The 26167-nt window shown below is 46.2% G+C and overlaps 1 protein-coding gene and 1 long non-coding RNA gene across 3 annotated transcripts; one reads left to right on the top strand and one right to left on the bottom strand.

Moving 5' to 3' along the window:
* The first annotated feature begins 1813 nt into the window (after positions 1 to 1813).
* On the top strand, positions 1814 to 26167 carry LOC137849013 (uncharacterized). 2 transcript variants are annotated; one of them, XR_011091633.1, is made up of 5 exons: positions 1814 to 2056; positions 23469 to 23548; positions 24617 to 24892; positions 25165 to 25285; positions 25988 to 26167. It is a non-coding gene; the product is annotated as an uncharacterized lncRNA (long non-coding RNA). The 2 variants fall into 2 exon arrangements; XR_011091632.1 differs by lacking the exon at positions 25988 to 26167 and having other exon boundaries at positions 1816 to 2056; positions 25165 to 25337.
* Positions 5000 to 13923, bottom strand: LOC137849011 (cysteine protease ATG4A-like). The gene is made up of 10 exons (XM_068668499.1): positions 13816 to 13923; positions 12921 to 13022; positions 12293 to 12365; positions 10879 to 10958; positions 10153 to 10340; positions 9965 to 10043; positions 8939 to 9084; positions 7817 to 7873; positions 6556 to 6667; positions 5000 to 6283 (listed from the first exon to the last, which is right to left on the bottom strand). The coding sequence occupies exons 1-10, from the start codon at positions 13874 to 13876 to the stop codon at positions 6219 to 6221; spliced, it is 963 nt and encodes a 320-aa protein (XP_068524600.1). The 5' UTR covers positions 13877 to 13923; the 3' UTR covers positions 5000 to 6218.

Raw genomic sequence — 26167 nt, 5'->3', positions numbered from 1 at the left:
GGGATTGGAGGGGAGGGGAGGGGAGGGGAGGGGAGGGGAGGGGAGGGGAGGGGAGGGGAGGGGAGGGGAGGGGAGGGGAGGGGAGCATAGGATAGGATAGGATAGGATAGGATAGGATAGGATAGGATAGGATAGGATAGGATAGGATAGGGTAGGGTAGGGTAGGGTAGGGTAGGGTAGGGTAGGGTAGGGTAGGGTAGGGTAGGGTAGGGTAGGGTAGGGTAGGGTAGGGTAGGGTAGGGTAGGGTAGGGTAGGGTAGGGTAGGGTAGGGTAGGGTAGCATAGCGTAGTGTAGCGTGTTAGAGGGGAGGGGAGCATAGGAGAGTATAGGGTAGTGTAGGGGATCGGAGTTTAGGGGAGTGTAGGGTAGGATACGGGAGGGGAGTGTAGGAGAGTGTAGGGGAGGGGGGCATAGGGTAATGTAGGGTAGTGTAGCGAACGGGAGTTTAGGGTAGGATAGGGGAGGGGAGTGTAGGAGTGTGTAGGGTAGTATAGGGGAGGGGAGTGTAGCAGAGTATAGGGACAGGGAGCATAGGGGAGGGGATGGTAGGGGAGGGGAGGAGACGGGAGGGGAGGGGATGGGGGGGAGGAGAGTGGAGGGGAGGCAAAAGTGGGGAGAGGAGGCAAAAGAGGGGAAGAGACGGGAGGGGAGGGGAGGGGAGGGGAGGGGAGAGGAGGGGAGGGGAGGGGAGGGGAGGGGAGTGCTACCATGAATAAAATTGCCAAATACATGACATTTTGGATCTGGAGCCAAATCTTTGTGTACATGTCCTCTCCCCATAGCCCCACGTGCTGACCACCCACCCGAATCTCCGAATCTATCATACTGTTGGTCAGAAAGAACAGGGAGCATAGGGGAGGGCAGGGGAGTGGAGGGAAGGGAAAAGAGGGGATGGGAGGGGTGGGGAGCGCTACCATCAATAAAATTGCCAAATACAATGAAGGAGCAGCAGAGCCTGCAACCTCCATTCCCCAACATCCTCCAACCACCCCCCACTGCTCTGTGGGAAATAGGTAGAAGAATCAAGACTGAGGTTTAGCCTGGGATGGAGATAGTGTGGCGAGGTGGTTTTCTGTTTGGTTGGTTGGTTGGTTGGTTGGTTGGTTTGTTTTAAAGTTTTTAAATTCTCACTGTCCTACTTTGTGATCAGAAGAGGCTTTCACTCTTCTGCCACCACACCCCCTATACACATGCAATTTCACACATGCAAAGAGACACCATGGATTGGGGAGTTGCACAGAGAGGAGACCACACCCGTTTGCCTGCCTGCAGTTTGACACCAGTAGGGAGGTAATTCCCGTCAGGAGTTTCCATAGAGATGACAGAATATGGCCCTAGGCTCCTGCTGCTTCTTTCAGCCCTAATTCTTCAAATCCATAGGAACGTAAGAAACCTTCCCAGCCAAGTGCTGCATATCTTGAAGGCTGGAGAACCCACAGCCTTCTGCTTCATTTCATTTTAAAGATCAATCCCAATGTCACTCCCATAGAAGTAGTGGAAGCCATCTGTCTGGCTTGGCTTTCTCTCCAAAGAAGACCAAATGAGAGTTGGTCACGGGTGAGGATGAGCCCTGACAGTTCCTGCATTTTGGTTCTCCTGCAGCCCACAAAGCTCTCACTGCCTTGCCTGAATTTTAACCCCTTTGGAACCAAATCTACAGATTATCTCTGTAAATCCAAAACAGCACTTATTCACCATGTGAACAACAAATGCCTGGGATGGTTAACAGCACTTAGGTGCAAAGGTCAGATATATGTAGCTGCATGTTACACATTTTTAGTCTGAATAGCACAATTTATCCTTTGACTCCATTTTGCTGTCACGTGGATATCAATTTGCAATCATTTGGTCTGTCCTCCCTTTGGTGGCTTCCGTGAGAAGAATCTAGAAGCTGCCCCCCGTTAGATAACGGCTCCACTGCTGGCCAGAGCCAAGCCAAGAAACGATGTCGCTTGTTCCTCTGGGAGAGCATATTGAAGAAAGGAGAACAAAAATAACAACAAAAAGCTGTTTCACAGGGAGAAAGAGAGGAGAAGCAGCCCTGCAGCCCCCCAGGTGAGTGCAGCAGGAGGGCAGGAGGCAGCAGCAGTTCCCCTGCGGGCTGTGCAGGGAGAGGCCCCTGGTGGAGCAGGCTGTCCCCCTGCACCCATGGGTCCCCCATGGAGCAGATCTCCACGCTGCAGCGCCCCTGTGGGTGGAGGAGCCCCTGGTGGAGCAGGTGGCTGTGGCCTGGAGGAGGCTGCGGCCTGTGGAGAGCCCCCGCAGGAGCAGGCCCCGGGCCGCAGCTGCAGCCATGGAGAGGAGCCCACGGGGAGCAGGGGCAGAGAGGGACCTTGGAGGAGGGAACTGTATCCTCTTTTTTCATCGGTGCTGAGATTGAGGATCAGGATTTCGTGGTAGGAATTTGTTTAGATGAACCAATTTACATCCATATGGGCTTTGTATGTTTGTTTCACCTTGTCTTGCAGGACCATCTTGGCTGGGTCTGCAGTGTTGTGCAAAAGTGAAGTTTTTCACAATAAAGAGCAGCTTTTTTTTCGGGGAAAAGGCTGAGGTGGCCTTCATCAGAGTCTTGTGACCTGAAAATGCAGAAAATGGGTGCATGGCTGGCTGGATGGGTGGGTGGGAGTTGGGAATTCAGCCTTGGGATCAGAACTGGGACGTTGTTGGGATAGGAAATGATCAGTGGGATGGGAAGTGATGATGGGGATAGGAACTCATTGGGATGGGAAAAATGGGTTTTATTTTTATTGCATTCAATCCACTTTATTGACTGTGTTGTACAGTATGGCGTTGTTTTATTACTATAAAATTATGATGATTATTATTTAATCTTATTAATTAAACAATTTTTATACGTTATTATATTATAAATTATAAATATTAATATTTATTGTATTGTTTTTATTCCTTTTCTACCCTATTAAACTCTCTTTATCCCAGTGCACTGCTTTGGACTTTAGTTTTCCTTCCGAGTCGTTGTGGATTCACTCCGGATGGGGGGACATTAGCGAACGCCTGTGTGCTTCAGATCCAAGGTCACCTTTGCCCTCAACTCAAGATACATGTTTGCATCTGTTGTCGTGAAACAATGTTAACAACATCAACAAAAAAGTTCCCTACTTGCCAGCAGCATCCCTACGTTTGCTGGGGTCTGCTCTGTGCATTTTGAAGACCGTTCCATGCTATTCAGCCCCTTCAGGAGGAAATGGATGGTTCTAGGAAAATGCGTCTTGGCCTGATGCAAAGCTGTGACTCAGCACCCTGCAGCCCCCGCAACCCCTGGCATTTTACCTGCAGCCCCTCCAACAACTCTGATGTTCCCTGCATCGACTTCAACCACTGCGGTGGGACCTGAGGCCCCTCAAGCCCGTGTCACTCGCCCTGCAGCCCCTCCAGCCCCTGGCATGTTCCCTGCAGCACCTCGAGCCCCTGGCATGTTCCCTGCAGCCACTCCAAGCCTGGCACAGGCCCTACAGCTGGCTGCGGGGACTATCCAGAAATCCGCTCCAGAAATACAGTGATGGCAAGGAGCCCTCCACTTCATTCTTCCTTTTTTTTCTAGCTGGAAGCATTCAGAGTTGTCAACGGAATTGGTTTGGAGGAGTAGGAAAGACAGAATTGCTGGGTTTCTGCTTTCTCCTACATCCTATCAGACCACAACATGACAGTTGTCTTTCTTTTACGTTCTTTTACACCTGGATCTTTCTCAGTTTTATGAGTGTGGGGTATTCCTTCTTTCTCCCTTTACCTTCCTCCCTCCCTCCCTCCCTCCCTCCCTCCCTCCCTCCCTCCCTCCCTCCCTCCCTCCCTCCCTCCCTCCCTCCCTTCCTTCCTTCCTTCCTTCCTTCCTTCCTTCCTTCCTTCCTTCCTTCCTTCCTTCCTTCCTTCCTTCCTTCCCTCCTTTCGTTCTGTCTGTCTGTCTGTCTGTCTCTCTTTCTCTGTTTCTGTCCAGCACTGATTTTATGGCTACGTGTGCATATCCACAGTGTACAGTTTTCTCCGTTCCGTTTCTTCCCTGAGTCTTGCCCCTCTTCCCTGCAACTGAACAGCATTGCCTTGATCAAGGAAGTGGCAACATGCGGCTTACACAGTAAATTGCTGAAATTACAGCTATAACCATGGAGCACAGCTGCCGATCAACACAAGACCACCAATCGCTCACATTTCTAAACTGCTCGTCACAATTCTTCCGTATGTAGGCTGTGATGCTGCTCATTTCTTAAGCACCCATCCATTTCTTCTCTTCCCAGACCCTCAAGGTGTCCTGGTCAAACCACCTCCCTTCCTCTTGCCCCATCCGGCTCTCCCACCTTCCTTTTCCCTCAAGGCTCAACTTTTTTTTTTTTTTTTTTTCAGCATAGGAGCTCCATAGAAGCTGCTGCTGCCCACCTCCGAGTTGACTAGGGCTGAACTACTGAAAAAGAAAAGAAAATCTATAAATAAGAGTGAGAGATGGTGAATACCTAACCATCTCTTAAAAGCAGGATTTTAAGAGAATAAGTAATTGATAAATGGAGTTAAGATCGGAGGGAAAAAAATCCACTGTTGCAATCAATAGAGTTAAGAAGTTTTTCAAGTACATTAGGAACAAAAATTAGAGTAATGACACAGATCTGATACGGGATGGGTATTGCTTCAGTGAGAAATGATGGAAACAAACACAACACAACACATGTGTATGTGTTGTTGGGTATTTGTAAAAAAAAAAAGAAACAAAAAAACGGGTTAATGAAAACTGCATGCTCAATTAGATGATTTTTTTGTTGTCATTGGTAGGGAATTGTGTGCTTTACAACACAATATGTGTTATATATATATATTATATATGTTTTATATATGTTTTAATAAAATAAGGAAATGATATTTTTTTTCTACGTTTGTGGTTTCCAAACTGTAGTTAATAAACATTAAACAAGATGCAATAGGATCTCGTTAACTCTTTTGTTTGAAAAAACAGTGGCCCTGATGGAGAGGTGCAAGTGAGAGGAGACAATATTCAGTATTTCTCTATGTTGTCATTTATTGGTGAAGATGAAAGTCTGCAGTTCATGTTCATTACACTAGCATGACAAAATGACCACAAGGGGGACTGTCTGGTAGTGAAAAGGAACTTCAGCATGGATTAAAAATCTTTGCCTTTCTTTATTCTGAACTGTTTTTCTTATGGCTGCTAGAGAGAGATTCTCTGCCTTAGAAATAAAACTGCCCAGGCTGTTCTGATAAACCTGTAGGGTTAAGGCACTTCTACCAAAACAGATTTCAAAAGGCAAGAAGTCAAAAAGCAACAATTCAGTAATCTGTGTACGCTTCTATATTAAGTTTTAAGATAACCTGGTTTATATTTAGTTCACACAAATTAACCAAACATAGCAGCATACAACCTAAGAAAAGCTTAAGAAATTTATTAGATGCACAGATAAAGTGCTGTAACAGAGAAACTTGTGTAAATCTATTCTAAAATAAATAAGGTACAGTTAAACCACCTTTGACTCGTTTTAACTCGGAAAGAAATAACCTAAGTTTTAATCATTTGAATTTTAAGGTCAAGGTGAAATATACCATAACTATAACAGTGGTTGTGATCTGTATCAACTATTGAGTCTCCTGTTCCTCTTGAGGTCTCCCAGAAACAGGAAGGCTATTGCAAAATGTATACATTAGACATAGTTCCTTTTACAGAAACATTTTTGTAATAAAGTCTGGTTGCTCAAATACATGTTAAAATATTTAACAAGGAAACAATTTTCTCCTGATCCAGTCGATCTTTTAAACAAGACAATGTATTTTTCCTATGACGCAGCCCACAGGAGGGAACAGAAGTAAACATCCTCCTTAACTGAAGACTGTTTTGCTTGAAGAACTAAACTATTGCATTATTATATGAGAGCAAGAAATATCCATTTGGGTTATCCCTTTCTCCAAACATGGTGCCCAGTGATACATGTATTTTTGCCTTAATCTCAAAGGCCCGTTTGTCTCCAGGTAAGGTACGTTAAAAAGAGATTCCCTTTAAGCATCTTATCACAAGAGCTCTTACTGCCTTTCCATCCGGGGAAGCTTGTGTGTTAAACTGCCCTTGGAGTTTTGGATGCTACTAGATTTCTGTGCTCTGTTATCCATAATTTCAGGCACTTCGGGGCTAACATGGCTGTTTAAGTCAATGCAATAATATTACCAATATATTCAACACTCAGAAGAGTCACCACAGTTTCCTTCACACACTCAGGATTTCAAATTCTTCTTCCAATTCAAATAGCTTGTCAGTAGATTCAATGAGTTCTGTAAAAAAAGATAAAGAAAAAAATGCTTCTAAAGACATGCCTGATTTTGTTCACTTAAAAAAAAAACTTTGAAAGACGCATTCCAGAAAAGTACTTTGTAAGAGTGAAAAAAAAAAAATCTGTGCTAGCAATTGTATGGCTTGTTTGGATACATGCCTGCTATATATTGCTTGACACTCACAAAGGATAGTTATTCTACCTGTGATTATTCTTTTATTTGCTAACGAGGAACATAACATTGCACAATTAGGCTTTTAATCGGTGCCTTACCTGCTCCTGTGGTTGTCACTTCTGGTTTTGTTGGAGGTATGAAAGGAGGCCAGTGTGGCGGGTGCTTCTGGACCAGCTCCAACATCCGTAGACTCTGCTGCTTTAGAATCTCCTGAGGACAGAATGCTTTCATTTTAAAAGCTGGCTCGGGAGACGCTTCAAACACAAAACGTGTCTGCTTAATTGAAAGTGTTTTTTAATTACGCATGTCCATCAGGAAAAAAAGTCTTTATACAGACATACTGTGAAATCCAAGCACCATGGTCTCTGTAATACATCCCTAGTTCAAACACATCTGGAAGACAGATCTCTTGAACTGTACTACAAATTATCAGTCTTATCATCTTTTGATATCAGCTTTGATATCTGCAAACCTGTAATTTTGTTTACATGTAGCAAGCACACTAGGAATGTACAATATTTCCTGCTTTTTAAAAGAAAGTTGCTTGCATAGAACTCTCCTCAAGTTTTCTGTTGATCAATAGCACAAAAGACAGATCTATCAGCTCCTCCAAAGGGGAAAAAAAAAAAAAAAAACGCATCAGATTTTGAAGGACAGGTTTTGGTCAGGAAAAAAGGTGTTCCTGAAGCCAAACGCTATTCCTCTTCAAAGAGAAGTTGCCTTCTGTCCTGTATTTCATTTATTTACAAACTGTTTTCCTTAGATGTATTTTTTTTTTTTAAATAGATGCCTTTAGTGGTTGATGGTACTTTACATTCAGACGTCTGGTGCTTAGCTTAACAGCTGCATGCAGAAACATCCTCAAGTCTGTTTCCTGTGGCAGCCAGCACCTTCTGTTCTCCCTAGATCAGCAGGAGCTAGAGGCCTGCAGCACTTACAGAATCAGATCTTTAAGATAGCAGGGACTAACAGTCATAATTAGAACACGCAATCTATTATGTCAAACAATAAAAAAGGATCAGGAAGCAAATCATTGACACATCACTACAATATGGCAGTTAAACCTTAGTCATTTAGTGAGAATTAGAAGTTAAAAGCAAGTGTCACCCAGTAACACCTTCAAGTGTGTATGTTTACACCCATTTTCCAACTGGCAGGGTTTGTGGCTGGTAAAGTGCTGAACAATTTCCAATTAGCAATTCAGTAGTATTGCCTTACCCTGATGCTTTAATGCATTCTTCTCCATGGCTCATACAATTTGTATACAAAGGAAAATGCAAAGGAAAATTTTACAAAAAACAGACAATAAAAACCAGACTTTATAAAGAACAAATCGAGATGCTAAGTTCCCACTCTTACCTTTTGTACAAGACTACACCAGTTATCAAAATCACATTCTTCTTTGCAAAAGAAGCCCTTAGGGGAAAAAACAAACACACAGAGTTTTACCTTTGCAGATGGTAGGTATGTGGTACCAGCAGGTAAGGCGGTTTGACCTCTGATACAGTAATGCCCTGTACAATCAGTAGATATAAGACTCCATATATGTGGCAGCTCTAGGGAGAGAACCCACGGGGAGAACAAGGCCCTGCAAACCCCTAACGAAATAGTCAAGCAAAAAATAGCAGCAGCTCCTGTGTGCTCCTCCATGGAGCGCCACCCAGTTCCTACAGTCCAGGTATCAGCAGAAGCTGAAAACTTGTAGATGATGGACCACCTAAGGAACATTTCCATTCTGGTATCTATACTGAAAATATTTGCTCTTCATTATGATTTTGTCTGTCTCGTTGCATCATGCCACATTTTGCACAGTTACGTAGTTAAGTATTAAAACAAAACAAAACAAAACATAACAAAACAAAAAAACTTTCTAAAAAGCAGCAGTATTAAAAAACAGGTATGTGAATGAATGACAGATACCGGTATCTTTACAGATTGTTTAAAGCTTTAGAAACACATCCCACTGGTGACAACTGCCAATCACCCAATCACAGGATACTGGCATGGGATCAGATCCAATTTTTTCAAATACCACAGTACCCCCATGACATTTTGGGTGAATTACAAATAATACATTTGTATTTGTAATTTGGGGTGAAATACAATAATTCCACTTAAACATTTTTAACTTATGATAGAAAGTAAGTTTAAGTAACTTGTCTAGAGGTGACCAAACATAAAGTAGTGATAGAATAAAACACGTAAACCTGTTTCAGTTCCTTGCTCTGACCATTATAATGCCTCTTGAAAGAAGTAAAAGCTGCTCAGTAAAGAAAACAAAGCGAGCTCCCTACAGTACAGACAGCTCCCCACTTGCCCTAAGATTCTCCATGTAGTTATGTACAAACTACTATGTGTTGATCACAGAAGACAGCTTTGTGATCTTGGTTCTGTTCAAGGAGATGCATTGCTGCCCTTACCAATGTAGAGAGACATTACTTTGAGATAAAGTATATGCATTCAAGATTTCCTGACACTTACTAAAGCTACTGAAGGGTCCAAATTCATGATCTTCATTCTATGTGGGGCTTCCTGGCAGTGGAAACTCTCATCGTCAACCGGGCCATTTTCTTCTGAATCTACAAAGCTTTGAGTGGTGTGAGGGTCCAGATAGATCAGCTCATTGCCTGGATGGGTAAAAGCCGTATGTTAAAAATAAGCAAGTGACATTAATAAGCACTTGGTCCAGAACTGTAAAATAGAAATTAGATTGCCATCGCAGTCAGTATAATCTAGACTTTCCAGCTAGGGATTCTTTAAGAGAATCGGAAGGTTTAGACACAACGTTTCCCACAGGGTATTTAGTATAACTTCCTATTGTGACCTATTACTTTAATTTTTTGGTTGGATATGTTCTATCTTTGTCACATACTTTTATTTTTCCATGTGAGATCCAGTACTTTTTTTTTTTTTTTTTAAATCTCAAGTGCTGTAAACACTAACATTTGACAGATTAAAAGGTACAGGATGTTCACAGATGCAATCTGTAATCCCATTAGGCATTCATTCAGAAATTGGAACAAAAAAGCCTAACTAAAACAGGTTAGGTTTTACAAAAGGACAAAATAGGGTTGCAAAATTTTGGCCCAAAGTGGGGTGAAATCTGAAGGAATGCATTTTAAATTAATTAGAGCAATACTTAATAACAGAAGGTATGCAAAAGGTGAAAAAGATACTGCCATCAGAAACAGTTTTGAAATACAAGAAAATAAAAGTGACATTTGACCAATACACTTGTCAAATGCTATCAGCTATTCTTAGTATGTTGCTCTTGTTGACGTCATCACTTATTTTTACACCTAGCTTTGGTGTTAACTTTCTGCTCCTGTTAAGGATCATCTCATACTGTTTCTAAACTCTTTTAGATATGCTTCTTCATTTATTTTATTCTATTCTCATCTTTCTTTACTTCTAGAGGTTCACGCTTAGACTCCTTACTATTTCCCCTTCAAAAAATGTTCTCTTTGGATCATCTGCACATTTGGAATAAGTTTCTTTTTTCCTTACCTAAAAATCCTATGAAATAATAGGCATTATTTGGTTTCCCTCCTAATGCTCCCAAAGACTGTGGCATCTTAAAGCATTCCTAGGAGTTCAAAAGGAATAAAGGAAATTGTAATTCATTTCATTACTGACATCACAGATACCCAAACTTATTTGACAGTAACGAGCAATGAATTGAAAGAAAACCTTACTTCAAATGCATCAATATATACGGGATTTATGTGATTTATCCCTAGTCGTAGAGGTATAATAAGCAAGAGGGGTTTCCAGCCTGTGCAGAGTCCTCCTGCGTTCTTGCTTCGGCCAAGAGCACTTCTGTGCAAATGTGCACTGCTGTGGGACGCGCTGCTGCTCTGAGGAGGGGACCGGCACATTTTTTCTGCGGGAATAAAACTAGAAATCAGTCAACGCACAGAGGAACACAAAGCAGATCTTCCTCTCAGTAGTGAATTAAGCTAGTTTGCCAGGGATCTTTATAGGGCACCCAAGACAAAACGAGCCGGGCATGGCAATTACAGCTATTTAGTAGAAGTAATTCTAGCAGACAGTATGTGCTGGCACGTCCAAGTGAGACGTTAGATAAATGATTGGGGGATGACAATTTAAGAGTGCAGTGACATGTACTATTAATGTTATTAATACTGTCAAGCTTTGCCTATAAAACGCCAGAGAAATGAAATGGCAGAAATGATGACAGTAGAAATTCTTCAAGGAGCTCTTCACATCCAGTGATGTGAGCACGAAGTTGGCATCAGGGATCAAAAAAACACAACTGAGTTTGTATGTCCTTCTTCCCTCTTCTTACCCTTGCAAGACAAAGCCATGGCCCCCCAAGTATTTGTTCATGTTTAGATACATGCTGGCAAATGGAGTCAAATCAGAAACTGTTACCAGAAAACTGATGAGGTGTCACTTACTGATGTCTTCAATGACCACCGTATTGCCCATAGATACATAAACTGCTAATGAATTCCATTCATCAAATAAAGCAAGCTTCCTAGAAAACATTAAGGTACTAATTAATATAAACTAGTTGGATCAAAAGGGTAGCTTTACACTCAGAACCATTTATTTATTTTTTTTTTTCTTAAGAAAAAACATCCTTTCTGCATTTTTTAAAGTCTCCATGTAAGAAAAAGAAAACTTTAAACATTAAATGTTTAATATCTTTAGAAAAATAGGTACTGAGTGGTACCAGGAAAAACATATGCGCTGCACCATGTGCAAACTGTTTTGTCTTACTGCTAAGTGCAGTGACAGTAACAGTCCAACTACATCAAGTTTATTACTTTTTATTGCACTCGACAGTCTCTGCAATGGGTTCTTGCCCAATTGTGTCTTTTCTCATCTGGAAAAGAAAAAAATTCCTATGCCAGTTTTGCAGATTACTTTTTGCTTAAGAAATTCCACTGAATTCAGTGGAATTACTTCTGCCTGAGCCTGCGTGCACAGCAGAAATGGGGCATTAAAAGCTAAATCAGCTGAGGGTTTGGGGCACCAAAAGTTCAGTGGGAGACAGCAGCACACAGTTTTATGTCCACTTCTGCAAAATCCAAACCTTTGGGGAAGGGAGCTAAGCTCTTAAGCTGCACTGGCAGAATTAGCTGTTTCAAATAAGCCAGAAAGAAATGGGGGTGAGCGTTTCACCATGAAAAACTTGGCCATGAAAGATCTGGAGTCCAGGGCATGCTTCAGCTCCCCTCCCTCTTCAGATCATGTGCCTGTTCCAGGGTGTCAAAGACTTGCTGCTGAGCTCGCAGGACCTGTAGCCTAGCCCCTGCCTGAGGTAAGACACCTCCACGTACCCCTGGAGAACTGAGCAGCCTCAGTTCCTTTCAGTGTGGCTCCCAGACTATGAGGAGCTGCCCATCTTTATCCAGTAGCCTTGCTGGCAGAACTGCTGCTCAGAAAGGGAGGAATTGCAGCTCAGTTCCCTCCTCAGCCGAGATGGCTTCTCTCTGATGTTTCACGCCACCACTCCGACCTACACGGTGGCACTCTCGACCTGCCAGAGCTGTGCCACTGTGCAGAAAGGAATATACATCTGTGGTGTGACTGGTGAGGGCATGCAGACAGCATAGCAGGAGACTTTCCTGCAGTTTCTTCTCCTCAGGCTCTTCCTTTATTAAAATTTAGAGGTCACCCATTCCCAACTCAGTACCTGCACACCGAGCTGTGGCATGACATTCCATGCTGCACTTGTAAAGAGATGGCAAGTACATTCCTGACTGTGGGACAGGGGGAGATGCAGCCTTCAAAACTCTGCCTGGGCCTTGTCTTGGCTGCCTCAGGGGAGTACGTTCTGAATGAGACTGGTATGATCTCACTTACTTTAGTACTTGAGCAACTGTATTTGGTCCAAACCATTCTCCAATTGACTTCCCCTCTCCAACACCCACCTGTGCTGTTTTCATAGTGAAAAAAAGACACACGTACACAAAATCAAAGAAAAATGAGACCATAAAGAATGTGGGAACAATATACAGTAAATACCGTGACTGTCAAACATTCTAGAGTAACTGCAATCTGTATTTAGCAATAACAATTATTTTCTCAATCTATGCTCTTTTCAAAACTTAGGGAGTGCCAGTTTCTTTAATAAACAAAAGGCTTCTAAACTATAATGAGAATTACAAGTTAACAAATGTTAGTGCCCCTTATTACAAATTACAGCAATAAGCTACAAGACTGTCTATTCTAACATTACTGACTCTGGTACCCAAGGCTTACAGAGTTTATCAAGAGCTAGATTCTAGTACATGGCTTTATTTAGGTCTCAGGGAATGTTTCTGTACTACTAGTCTTTGCGCCCATCTGCATACCTTTTTATTTTTGTATAAGCATACACATTGTCTTCACATCCACTTTTTAAAATTATGAATTAACATACTGCAAATTAGTGATTCAACACAGTAGAAATTTCAGTGGAAAAAACCTGAAAGTTTATATTTGTTCTTACCCATCTGGTGGATTGAATAACAGCAAGCCTTCCTGTCGAGAAAGCATCGTAGGATTCTGTGATATTCTTCTGGTTGTTTTTTGTGTTTTTCCCATTGCCAATCTGAAAGGAAAAATTGATATAGAATAAAAAATGGTGACGTTTTCATTACACTGATCAAATGTCTAGACAGCAGAAAGCTTTATAATGAGATGTTAAAAGACATTTCAATTCATCTCGAATATTTACATTTTGTGTAGAGCTCCTAGAATTCCAAGCTTGTTATTTATCATCAAGCTGCCCTTTATCATCATAGGCTAGATTGTAAAAACAGGGAAAATAAAACAAAACAAAAACATCAACTGCAAACATATTCTGACGGATCATGCTGCGTGTTGATAGCCATTCCAGTATCTATGAGCTTCCAAGATTATTTAAAAGTACAGGCTGTGTTTAGACCTTGTTGGATTTCTAAGCACCCATTAAATAACAACATAAGATCCATACAGAAAGTCCAAACACTCCACTGGCAGCATCCTGGGATGTGACATGCATGCTTAAGAGCTTGCACCAGGGGGGTTTGGACCTCGTGCTGCTGACAAGCGAGTAGTGAAGAGAAGGGTAAGAGCACTGTCCCACGGTGGCAGGTTTTCCCTTGGCCTCAACTTGGGTGTTACACTAAAAGGTTTATAAAATAATGGCGACAGGATTCCCCATTTGTTCTCCTTCTATGCCTATTTCTCTGCTTCAGGCTGGGATGATTTCACCCAGCTGAATATGAATTGATTCATTAGGAACTGTTACCAGGGCATCAAAGAAAGTCTCACTAATAAATTCAGGGTTTGTGCTTTTAATGGAGTACTTACGAAGAAGCGTCTGCAGACAATACCGAAGTTCCCTCAGGACCAGCACTCACCTCTCCCTAAGTGTCTGCAGATCAGTGCTTGGGCCAGCATCATCTGCCCGCATCGCAGCATACATCCCCAGCCAGCGTCCGACGAAGGACCCGTGCCTCCTGTTAGGAAAGTTCATCACAATCAGTGCAGGCTTTCAACTGGGTGCAGCACCACAGAGGACATTTCAGAGTGCTAGAAAACAGATAGGGCTGCTGAAGCCTCCATGAACTGTCCTACAGATAAAAGGCACAGAGCAAGACTTTGGTTCCATGCTGTTGGTCTAATTCTAATCTCTGCATTGCACAAATAAACAAAATTCATTTATTCCTTGTGGAGCTGACTTACTCTTTTCATTCTTCAAGCAGCATTCACAAACCATTTACTGCATGCTATACAACATGATCACCTGTTTACATACAGACATAAATAAACACTGATTTTAATAATCTTCATGTTTGCATAAACAGTTAAAATGATGCTCAAAATGCGCTAATACTCTAGAAATATTTTCCCAGCCTACGATGCCATCACTTATCTTGCTATTTAATTTAGAACAATACAGCAAATCTGCAGTATACTCACCAATAGGTGAAAACTTTCTTCTATACGTAAACCACACGTAAACCACAGTAAACCACACGTGAACACACCTTGGCTTATTGTCTGACTTTGGCTTATGGTGCGTCTGTTGCTGTGTCCAGCACAGTGCAGCCCCTAAATTGCTACCAAAACCTTGCCACAAACCTCAATCCCCCTGTTAAAAGAGACCCTCTTGTTTGTTGCCCTTCTTTCGACACTCTCTAACAGGTTTATGTCTTCATACATATATATACAACAAAACATCAAAGAGCTCAGCAAGGTCCACCAAGGAAAGGAAGCAATGCAGGAGAAAGAAGACAGGACAACAGGGAGAATGGGCAGCATAAGGGAGGAGGCAGCCAGTGGCCTTAAAAACAAAGCCTAAAAAAAAACTTCCACTAGTGGGACATAGTGAATTGGAGCTCTGGGGTCTGCATCTAGAGATGTCTTTTCTATTTATCGTGTTGTTGTGGAGATGGGTCCTCTGGCTTTGGTTGTGTTTTTTCATGTTGGGCAATTATCTCCCAAGAAGAACCCCCTGTTGGACAGAAAGGTAGAGGTGTGCTCCAGAAACACAGTGATGGCAAGGAGTCCTCCACTTCATTCTGGCATTTTTTTCCAGCTGGAAGCATTCCCAGTTGTCAACGGAATTGGTTTTGAGGAGTAGGAAAGACAGCATTGCTGGATTTCTGCTTTCTCCTCCATCCTATCAGACCACATCATGAGAGTTGTCTTTGTTTGATGTTCTTATGTCGCGTTCTGTTATTCTACATTTTTTTCTCTCTGATGTGATTTTATGTTCTTCTGTTACGTTATGTTCTTATGTTCACAACAGGACTCCTTGCCAACACCGCCTCACAGACACCTGGGCCAAAGAGCAGGGCCTTGAGCGGCTAGCTCACCATGACAGAGCTCATTTCCTTCCCAGTAGCTGCCAGGTGCCCTCTGGGGGCATTTCGGGGCTACAGCATGGGAAGACTTCTTTGGGGTGGGAAGCCATTGGGCTAGGAAATGGGCAATGTTCCCTAGGAAGGAAATCCCTGGGAAGCAAAAGCCTTGGGATGGGAAGTCTTGAATGGGGTGGGTACCATTCCCTGGGGAAGGAAGTGCTTGGAGAAGTCCTCCAAGAGAGGGGAATTCTTTGGGACGAGGTCTCTTTGGCTGAAGAAACGCTTCGTGTTGATGGGGCAGATTTCGTCTGGGTTGCTGGGAATGTGCCATGCGGTGAAATGGCAAGGATGGGCACTGCCGCTGAGGCCGAGAAGCTGGTCCTGGGCTGGGCAAGCCTTGGGCCGGGCAAGTGGTGGTGTGGAAGCGTCCTGGGCATGGCAAGTGCTGCGTGGGAGGGAAAGCCTGCTGGGGATGGCCAAGTCTTGCGCTGGGCAGCCTGCTTGGCTCCAAAGCCTGCAGTCCTCCCCAAGATGTCGGCGAGGGGCTGGTCAGCCGTTGGGACGGAACCCCCGTTGCCCGCGTTCCCCAAGCAACCGCCCCACTCTCCAGCCACCATGGCAGGTCCAGCAGCCGGCTCCCGCTCCTCCCGGGGCTGCGGCCCTGCTGGCGAGCCCAGCGCCCCAGAGCTCAGCCCAGCGCCCTTTTTCCCACAGAGGGTTTCCCCAGACGGCTTCCGCGGCTTCCGCAGACGCAAAACTCCCCCTTCGTCGTCCCAGCCGTGCCGCCAACGGTGGCTGCCTGGCTGCTTCCCTCCCTCCCCGGAGCGATGGCGCTGCCCTTGCAGCCCCCGCAGGTACCCACCCTCCCCTCCGCACTGCCCCAGGCCACCGTCTGGCACGTGGTGCCGGGGGTCCAGGGGCAGGTGCTGCAGCTCCCCGCCGGGGTGCAGCTGCCACCTGGGGGGCACCTCCCAGCCCAGGGGCACCACCTGCAGCTTGGGCAGCTCCCCGCCGCCACCGTGGGGCCGCTCCCTGCTGTGGGGCAGCTCCCCCACAGCGCTCCTGTAGGTGCCCCCAGTGTCTCCCAGCCCCTGCTGATGTGGACGGGGACGCTGGTGCCCCAGGATGGTGCTCCCCTCTGCTTGGGGCCCAGGGCCGTGCTCCATGGGGAGCTCCTGCACCCCGCAGGCACCTGCCTGCTGCAGGCCCCTGCCTACCCCGGCCCCCCACCACTCCTCGTGCCGGGGCTTCCGCTGCGGGGGCAGGCGCTCCCCGCGCCCCGCACCCTCAGCAGCAGCCGGGGGCAGCTGCCGGAGCCCCGCTTGCATGCTGTGGGGCTCAGCGAGGACCAGGGGCCCCCGCTGCCCGGCCCCACTCCCCCCGAGCCTGCCCAGGCTCCAGCGACCGCCAGCACCCAGATGGCGACGCCCGACGGTGAGTTTGGGGCTGGCCCAGCCGGCCGCTGGGCGCCCCACACCCAGGAGCCATGGCAAAGCTGGCAGCGGGGGATGCTTGGGGGATTGCATTGGCTTGCTTTTTCCTCAGCGGCGACACTTGCAGAGGTGCCTGAGGAGCCCCTGGAGCTGCTGGAGCTGGGCCCCGATGCCTTCGCCGAGGCCTTTCCCCAGCTGGCAGGGGACAGCCAGCAGCTGCAGCACCTGCAGGACCAGCTCCCGGCCGACCTGGACAGCTCCGGCTTGGAGGAGCTGCTCAGCTGCCTGGATGCCGTGGAGCCCCAGGACGCCTTCGCCGCTGTCCCCAGCAGTCCTGTCCTCAAGCGCTTCCTCTCGCAGCTGCCCGACCTCTGCGAGGACATCGAGGAGCCCAGCACACAGGGACTGGCAGCCACCAGAGCGCTGGGTGAGGTCCCCTCAAGCCCTGGGCTGCACCCCGACAAGGTGCAGGCTGGGCGGGCGCTGCAGCCCCCTGCAGCTGCTGTGCCGCCACTCAGCTCCCCCCTCAAGCCTGCAGCCCGGCCCCAGCTCAGGAGAGCCCTGCCCAAAAGGCCCCCCCTGCAGGAATTCATCCCTGCCCGCAGGAGAACCCTGCCCCAGCCTCCCTTGGCTCCCCTCAAGAGGCGCCCCGACCCTGACTGCCTCCCTGCCCGCAAGAGATCCCTGCCCCAGCCTCCCCAGGCTCCCGTCCAGAGCCCCCCCGACCCTGACTTCCTCACTGCCCTCAGGAGAGCCCTGCCCAAGCCTCGCCTGAGTCCCCTCCAGAGACCCTCCGACCCTGCCCGCAGGAGACCCATGCCCAAGCCTCTCCCCAAAAGGCCCCCCCTGCAGGAATTCATCCCTGCCCACAAGAGAATCCTGCCCCAGCCTCCCTTGGCTCCCCTCAAGAGGCGCCCCGACCCTGACTGCCTCCCTGCCCGCAAGAGATCCCTGCCCCAGCCTCCCCAGGCTCCCGTCCAGAGCCCCCCCGACCCTGACTTCCTCACTGCCCTCAGGAGAGCCCTGCCCAAGCCTCGCCTGAGTCCCCTCCAGAGACCCTCCGACCCTGCCCGCAGGAGACCCATGCCCAAGCCTCTCCCCAAAAGGCCCCCCCTGCAGGAATTCATCCCTGCCCACAAGAGAACCCTGCCTCAGCCTCCCTTGGCTCCCCTCAAGAGGCCTCAACTTCTCCCAGCCCTCAGGAGAGCCCTGCCCAGTCCCCCTTGCAGTCCCCTCCAGAGCCCCCCGCTCTGGAGGGGACTGCCCACGGCTCTGCCCACGCAGCCGCGCACGCTGCAGAATCCGGCGCAGCCCCGCGGGGACTACGTGCCCTGCGTGGGGCCCTGGGCGGGCGGCGACGCAGCGCCCACACCGCTGGAGGAGCAGGAGTCGTCGGTGCCCATCACGCCGCAGCAGCGTCCCGAGCGGGAGCACCTCAAGAAGCTGGCCCAAGAGGAGCGGCAGCGGGCGGCCCACCACATGAAGATCGGCCCCGGGCAATTCTTCGAGCAGCGGCAGAAGGACCACGCCAGAGCCTACTCTTACGGCTACCCGTGACCGACATCGGGCTTCTCCTCGACGGCCCCCGCAGCACCCAGGCCCGCTCAGCACGCAGGCAGGCACAGAGACCTCTGCAGGCACCTGCTCCAGCTTCAGCCACGCTCCTCAGCCCTTGCCCCTCTCGCTTGCCCTCTCCCCTCTCTCGTGCTGGACCTACGCACTGCTTGCCACTCTCAGGGATGGGCAACGGCAAATGCCAATGGCAAATGCGCGCGCGCCTCACCCAGGAAGGTGGCAATGGCATGCTGGGGGGATGCTGGCAGCAGCTGGGCTGGGAAAGCTTGCCCATGGCAACTGCTGCTTGGGACACCAAAGGGCTGAGAGACAAGACTTAGCTCTTCTTTCGGGGCATTGCTCTTCTTTGCTGCCTTCTGGATTACATTCCTCTCCTTAGGTGCTCACTCAGCAAGGCCTCTGCCTGCAGCTCTTCTTGCACTGGGACACCGAGGGGATCAGAACTGGGACGTTGTTGGGATAGGAAATGATCAGTGGGATGGGAAGTGATGATGGGGATAGGAACTCATTGGGATGGGAAAAATGGGTTTTATTTGTATTAAATTTACATTTTTAAATTTTATTTAATTTACTGGGTTATATTTTTATTAAATTTACATTTTTAAATTTTATTTAAATTTCTGAGTTTTATTTTTATTAAATTTAAATTTTTAAATTTTATTTAATGTACTGGTTGTATTATTTATTTCATTAAATCCACTTTATTGACTGTGTTGTACAGTATGGCATTGTTTCATTATTAGAAATTGATAAGTATTTACTATTATTAATTAAACAATATTTACATATTTTATACATTATAAATTATCAATATTCTCATTTCTAATTTTGTTTGTTTTTATTCCTTTTCTACCCTATTAAACTCTCTTTATCCCAGTGCACTGCTTTGGACTTTAGTTTTCCTTCCGAGTCATTGTGGATTCACTCCGGATGGGGGGACATTAGCGAACGCCTGTGTGCTTCAGATCCAAGGTCACCTTTGCCCTCAACTCAAGATCCATGTTTGCATCTGTTGTCATGAAGCAATGTTAACAACAGCAACAATTAAGTTACCTTATTTATTATTTCATGTTATTTCATAATTTCATGTTCAGTTATTTCATGCAGCCCGCTCCCGCTGCCCATGCTCAGGCCGGGCATGGATGTGGGCATGGCCAGCACGGACGGCAGAAAATGGGTGCATGGCTGGATGGATGGCTGGGTGGGAGTTGGGAATTCAGCCTTGGGATCAGAACTGGGAGGTTATTGGGATAGGAAATGATCAGTGGGATGGGAAGTGATGATAGGGATAGGAACTCATTGGGATGGGAAAAATGGGTTTTATTTGTATTAAATTTACATTTTAAAATTTTATTTAATTTCCTGGGATTTATTATTTATTTAATTAAATCCACTTGATTGACTGTGTTGTACAGTATGGCATTGTTTCATTATTATAAAATGATAAGTATTTAATATTATTAATTAAACAATATTTCTATATTTTATACTCGTAAGGGGGTGTCGAGAGGCAGGAGACCTTTTCTCCATGAACACCAGCGACAGGACCCACGGGAACGGGGTTAAGCTGAGGCAGGGGAAATTTAGGCTTGACATAAGGAGGGGGTTCTTCACAGAGAGGGTGGTTGCACACTGGAACGGGCTCCCCAGGGAAGTGGTCACTGCACCGAGCCTGTCTGAATTTAAGAAGAGATTGGACTGTGCACTTAGTCACATGCTCTGAACTTTTGGGTAGACCTGTGCGGTGTCAAGAGTTGGACTTGATGATCCTTAAGGGTCCCTTCCAACTCAGGATATTCTATGCTTCTATGATTCTATGATACATTATAAATTATCAATATTCTCATTTCTTATTTTGTTTGTTTTTATTCCTTTTGTACCCTATTAAACTCTCTTTATCACAGTGCACTGGTTTGTTCTTATACTTTTTCTTATACTGTGGAGCCCAAAACTGCACTCAGTACTCAGTACATGGAATACCAAGAGAGACTGCCTGGCATTTTCTCTTCTCTGCAGAAGCTCTGTTGCTAACACTGTCCAGAAATCACCACTGTCACAGACAGTAGTAGCATTCCCTCCTCCCACAGTTGGTTCTTCCCCCCCAAGACTTAGACACCATCCAGAAAAATAAGAAGAATAATACTAATAAAGTAAATAAAATAAAATAAAATAAAATAAAATAAAATAAAATAATAAAATAAAATAAAATAAAATAAAATAAAATAAAATAAAATAAAATAAAATAAAATAAAATAAAATAAAATAAAATAAAATAAAATAAAATAAAATAAAAAAATTAATTAAAATAGTCAAAAGCCGTCAGGAAGGCAGTGGTGCAGACTGTGGAGAGCCTGGGTTCAAATCCTTCTTCTGTGAGGCTCTGAACCTATATCCCACCACAATCTCTCTGCTAATGTATGGCAGGGAAAGGAGGAAGAAAGAACATATCTCCTGCACTTTCCATTTATTGTTTACTGACAAATCTGTAGAGTTATAAAGCCTCGATCAGTGAGATACAGGGTTCTTCTCACATTGTCTCACTGTGCCCTAAGCGGAACAGCTCTCATTTAATAGATGCTTCACCACAAAATCATGAGTCATCTGCAGTTTTGAACTTTTCTGGGATCAAGTCCCTTCAGATGGTTGAGGAATCTGCTCCAGCACCTATGTAAACTGGTGCTCTACTAAGCTAGTGAGTGAACAAGAGAGAAATCCTCTGCTAGATGACTTGACAAATTGGGTCTGAAAATAGTGTTGAGGCAGAATAGTCCACGATTTTTGCCTTGGGTGCACAGAGGGATTGGGTGTTGTAGACTTCTTTTATTCTTCATTAAGATAAACATTTTCAAAAATGTGCTTGTTCAAGCTTGCTCCCGCTGTGTGCATGGGAGGGAGATAACTGAAAGTGGGGAGCGTTGCTTGGATCCTGCAAGTGGCTGAGGTCCAGTGGGGTTGGAGGCTTTCTTCCTCCTTTTGGAAATGCAAAGCAACCCTGCACCTCCCCTGCACTTGCAGGAGGATCGTGACAGCCCAAAGCACAGCGGCTTTGTAATTGCTGCATACACTTCGATCGGATTTACGTGGCAAGGGTTTGGTAGCAGGGGCCTGCAGGGATGGCGTCTGTGAGAACAGTCCAGACAACAGCCAGCTCCAGATAGCTCCAAAAGGGCCCCGGCGCTTGCTGAGCCAATAAGCGATGTTGTTTGCACCTCTGGGAGAGCAGATGGAAGAAGGGGGAAATACTGCTGCACAACAGAAGATGGAAGAGCAAGGAGTGAGAAGCAGCCCTGCAGCCCCCAAGGTGAGTGCAGCAGGAGGCAGGAGGTGCTCCAGGCTCACAGCAGCAGTTCCCCTGCGGCCTGTGCAGGCTTTCCCCCTGCACCCATGGGTCCCCCATGGAGCAGATCTCCACGCTGCAGCGCCCCTGTGGGTGGAGGAGCCCCCGGTGGAGCAGGTGGCTGTGGCCTGGAGGAGGCTGCGGCCTGTGGAGAGCCCCCGCAGGAGCAGGCCCCGGGCCGCAGCTGCACCCCCCCCGTGGAGAGGAGCCCCCGCAGGAGCAGGGGGGCTGGGGGGAGCTGCCGCCCAGCCGTGGGGGACCCGTGCTGGAGCAGTTTGCTCCTGGGGGATGGATGGATGGAGCCCGTGGGACGGAGCCGTGTGGGAGCAGTGCTTGAGGAGCTGCTGCCTGTGGGCAGCCCGTGTGGGATCAGCTGGGGAAGGACGGCATCCCGTGGGAGGGACCCCACGGGGAGCAGGGGCAGGGAGGGACCCTGAGGGTCACTCTGCTGAGTCTGCTTTGCCCGTCACGATACTTGTTGAGCCATCGCCCTGTCCTTATCTCAGCCCTGGAGCCCTTTGCATCGTATTTTCTCCCCCTTTCCCTTTGAGGAGGGGGAGTGAGAGAGCGGCCGTGGTGGAACTCGGCTGCCCACCCGCTTTGAACCACCGCAGTTGCAAAGTCCTGGGAAAGATTTCTTTCAAGAAATTAAACAAGGTGTTTAACAAAGAAATGCAGAGTTTCCTTTTGAAGGCTTCCTGGAGAATTGGGCTTCTTTCCTATTCCCAGCTCAGAGGAAGGGAATTGTTGATTTCACCTTCTTTTTTCTTACATGGAAATCAAAGGTGAACTGCTCTACAAGGACGGGCAACGTCTCAGAATCAAGCTCTTTTGCTCTGTAGTCCTTTCTCAAGGAAAAGATTGATCACCCACCTTCCACAGATGTAGGGGAGCAGAGAATAATTTGGGAACTACTCTAATTCAAGTCAGTTTGGGCATAGTGGTACTTCCCTAGCTGTTTCTGAGACAGACGCATTAGCAACAGAGAGTGTTGTGCCGTCGCTGGGAGGCGCCTGCGGTGATGACTTCAGAAACAGAACTGAATTGTGTCACCACAGCACTTTGGCAACAGCTGCCTCTGTGCACGTTTAGCTGGGAGGCACAGAGAAGGGTGCTGGATGCGATGAAACCACGTGAGGAGTTGTGGATCTCCCCTTGAGGTGCACAGAGAGGGACCATGCCCTTCTGTAAGTGTTTTGATGCTTGGCTGAGGAAAAAAATGTGGTTTTGTTGTGAATGCTTCATTGTAGTATTCTGTAGTTTGTGTCAAGTCCTTACAGAAGCCTCAAGGTTGGTACTTTGCTCAATGATGGAGCTGCACAGAGTGAGAACAGACCCAATGTACGGGTGAGGGCCTCTGCACGTTCTCTTCTTCCTACAGACGATCAACAAATAAGGGGAGACAGAGAAGAGTGTGCTGTGGTCCTCCCATAGACCGCAAGTACTAAAGCATAAACAAGAGGCTTAAGAGTCCCCCTGTCATGTTAAAATTCAGGACAGCAATGGACTTCCTCACACGGGCTGGCCTGTCGACTAGTGTCTCAGGCTGTGGCGTATGAAGATGCACTCCATCTGCTTTCAGGGTAGCAATGGCAGTGGGCAAGCTGCCTGACCTTAACATTTGTCATTTCATTTCTCACCTGAGTTTTGGTGGTTCTCCACGATTCATTCTTGGTCTAGAAAAAAAAAAAAAAAAAAAAAAAAAAAAAAAAAAAAAAGTGAATTTGGATCAAAATAAAAGGATAAAAGGATTTCCTTTCCATTCATTACATGTTCTTAACTTAACTAAAAAAAGTGAACTGTGATGAAAATAAAAGGATTTCCTTTCCATTCATTACATGTTCTTACCTTTGTAACAGATTTGGTTATTGACTTAGAAGGCAAATATCTGGCCAGACTGCAAGACTTGTGCTCGCAGCGTGGGACAGCTCTCGTAAAGGTGATTCAGGGCAGTTTCTGGAAAACAAGACATCAGATCTCCAAAACACTTTCTTTGTGCTAATGTAGGAAGGGTGAGTAAGTGTAAAGGTAAGAGCCCAGATACCGTAAGAAGCAGAAAGTGTGAAGGAAACTTCCTTCTGGCTGATACAGCTCCATATCTAGTTGTCAAGTATGAAGAGAGCAGTGCTAAGTTTCTTGGGGAGAGGAAAACAAAGAGGCTGGGAGAGTGTACAAAGAAAAAAATGGGATGAGCTATTTCAGGAAATCCTAGTAACTGGAAATAGAGATTGGAAGAGTGCTTTAAACCAAGACAGACATGTTTTAAAACTAAAACCTAGGAGTTGAATGAACCAAGAAATGAATCCCTTTTGATTATGCAGTTGTGTCCAGCGTTATCTTGGGAAATATGGTTTCCACATAAAACGTATCTGGGGCTTGAAGTTCTGCTACGGCCCTTCTCTGTGTATTCCCTACTGTTTGGTAAGCGCTGAGGTCACACTGCAGACAGCAGCACGTCCTCTCCCCACTACTTAGCTGTCTGTTCTCACAACACGTCTAGGAACAGAATGGCTTGGACACAACTGCGCCTAGGACCGAGTTCATTCAAGCTGCTGGACGAGGTAAAAGCTCTGGACAAGCGAAGGGGAGGGAGGGATGGGTGGACATACAATATGATCACTTTAATCTCATTTCTCTAAGAATCCTGGCTGAGAAAACAAAACAAAACAGAATCAAAAAGAACAGAACAGAACAGAACAAATGAAGCAAGCAGCTAGCTTGCTGGAGACATTGTCTGGGAAGCAGTGAAAACACTTGCAAACAAAAACACGTCAAAGGACTAACTCTTTGAGCTTAATTCTAATCCAACAGCATAACCTCAAAGTCCTGTTTCTGTTCGTAACAGGCTGCTACAGTAACATGTCCCATTGGATGACTTTGCAGCATAGATGTCAGGAATGCAGCTTGGGATCCCCTCCTTCTACTCAGAGTTCACTTTGAAGGGATGAGCAAGTAATTCTTCCTGGGTTGACGGAAATCTAAAGTCTGTTTTCTAACACTCTTCCAGACGCTTCTCTGTCCATCGGCCTGTCCTGCCAACTCTGGTGTGAGTGTGAAGTTGTGGCAAGAGGGATTTCCCATTCCTATTTGACCTGATGGACACCAGCTTTCCTCGGAAATGGCTGATGTTGCTGAGGAGGCAGCAGTATCAAAGCCCTTGCTGATGAAGGTACAACAAGCTGGGGAGGCTTTGGCATTTCTGCACAACGCTGCTCCCTGACTGTCACTCCAGACTCAGATTCAGAAAGAAGCAAAGCAAGCTAGAGGAAAACTGGATGTCCTGGTAATTTTCTTTTCCTTTTATTTCTTCATTCTTCACTTGTAAGAAAATCTAAATCTTAACCCTTTGTTTGAAAACACGGCTTTACGGAAATGCTTATGGGTGTGCTCCTTCACCTTGTGTGGAACCTGCTTCACCTCGCTTCAGCTATAGGACACCTATGCTCCAATTTATGCTTCCCATGATAAAGCGGTGTTCTTTCGGTATTCTTTTCTGTGATGCTTGCAGGCGAGGTTGAAAAGAGTTGTCAGTAGGATTCTTCGTTTCCTTTGCAGTATCCAAAGCTCCGTATTACCGTGGATCTTCTCCTCTGATCTGGAAAGCTTCACAGGCCAAAAGAGAATTGAGATGAAGAAGGAAATAGAGAATGCTGACCAATATTGCCAAGTACCACCCGTAAGTTTTGTGAAAGAATCCGGTGCATTTCTGTAGTGGTAGAAAGTTCATAAAATCATCGTCGTGCACTTGAAGGCAAGCAATGCTGTAAAAATGAAGAATGCAAGGCCCTGCTTAAGGACAATCTTCAGGCTGCTTCTAGATCAACAGCTTATTTGCTTCTTCCACAACCTCATCTCCGCTTGCTTAGAAGTTGTGAAGGTCGGAAGCACACTCTGTCTTTTTCATCCCCTCTGTGTATCTTTTCCCTGACAGCAACTTCTGTCTTGGCTCTTCACATCCAGCCAGAGCAGTTGCTTTGCCTCCGCAACCTGCAGGCTGACCTCTCTTGTGTACCTGTGCTGGACTGAGGGTAATGCTTGTAACGCACACAGATGCTGCATTCACTGTGACTTTTAGAAAAGAGAGCAAGAAGCTAACCTGCACAGCAGACTCTTAGGTTTCTCTCTCTCTCTCTCTCTGCATATATATTTCAGTACTTATTTACTTCTTTAAAGATACCTTAAATAGAATAGATACTTTAAGAAAGCTTACTTGTTCTTCCCCTTTCCTTGTTTTTAACGTTTGCTTTTCTAACCAATCCTTAATGTTACAACATTGGATTGATGCAGTACTCAGTCCTTAGAAGTTCTCAAAGCACATCAGTGATTTCTCTATTTCTCAACCTTTCCATCTTCATTGAGATCTCTCATCTGAATTTAGGTATGAGGTGAAGAAGAACACTGCAACCAGCTGAAGCCGTATCAGACACATGCTTCTGCTAGGAAGTCATTCCGAGTGATTCCACGGTGTACTTTAGACAGGTTTGCTCTGGTCCTCTGGACTCAGCATCCCCAAGGGATATTTCAAAGCTCTCGGAAGGACCCGTCATTATCTCTGACA

This window comes from Anas acuta, unplaced genomic scaffold, assembly GCF_963932015.1.
Source record: "Anas acuta unplaced genomic scaffold, bAnaAcu1.1 SCAFFOLD_114, whole genome shotgun sequence".
In the NCBI taxonomy this organism is placed as follows: domain Eukaryota; kingdom Metazoa; phylum Chordata; class Aves; order Anseriformes; family Anatidae; genus Anas; species Anas acuta.
The sequence above is the reverse complement of the archived record's forward strand: the minus strand, read 5'-3'. Positions and strand labels throughout refer to the sequence as shown.

Bases quoted from the DNA above. Each gene is read 5' to 3' on its own strand.
- LOC137849011 (XM_068668499.1), bottom strand. From the start codon at position 13,876: ATGCTGCGATGCGGGCAGATGATGCTGGCCCAAGCACTGATCTGCAGA. The intron at 12,366-12,920 runs GTAAGAACAAAT...CTATGAAAACAG, and splicing joins TTATTCAATCCACCAGATGG to CACAGGTGGGTGTTGGAGAG. The intron at 6,284-6,555 runs GTAAGGCACCGA...CTTTTTTTACAG, and splicing joins AGTGACAACCACAGGAGCAG to AACTCATTGAATCTACTGAC.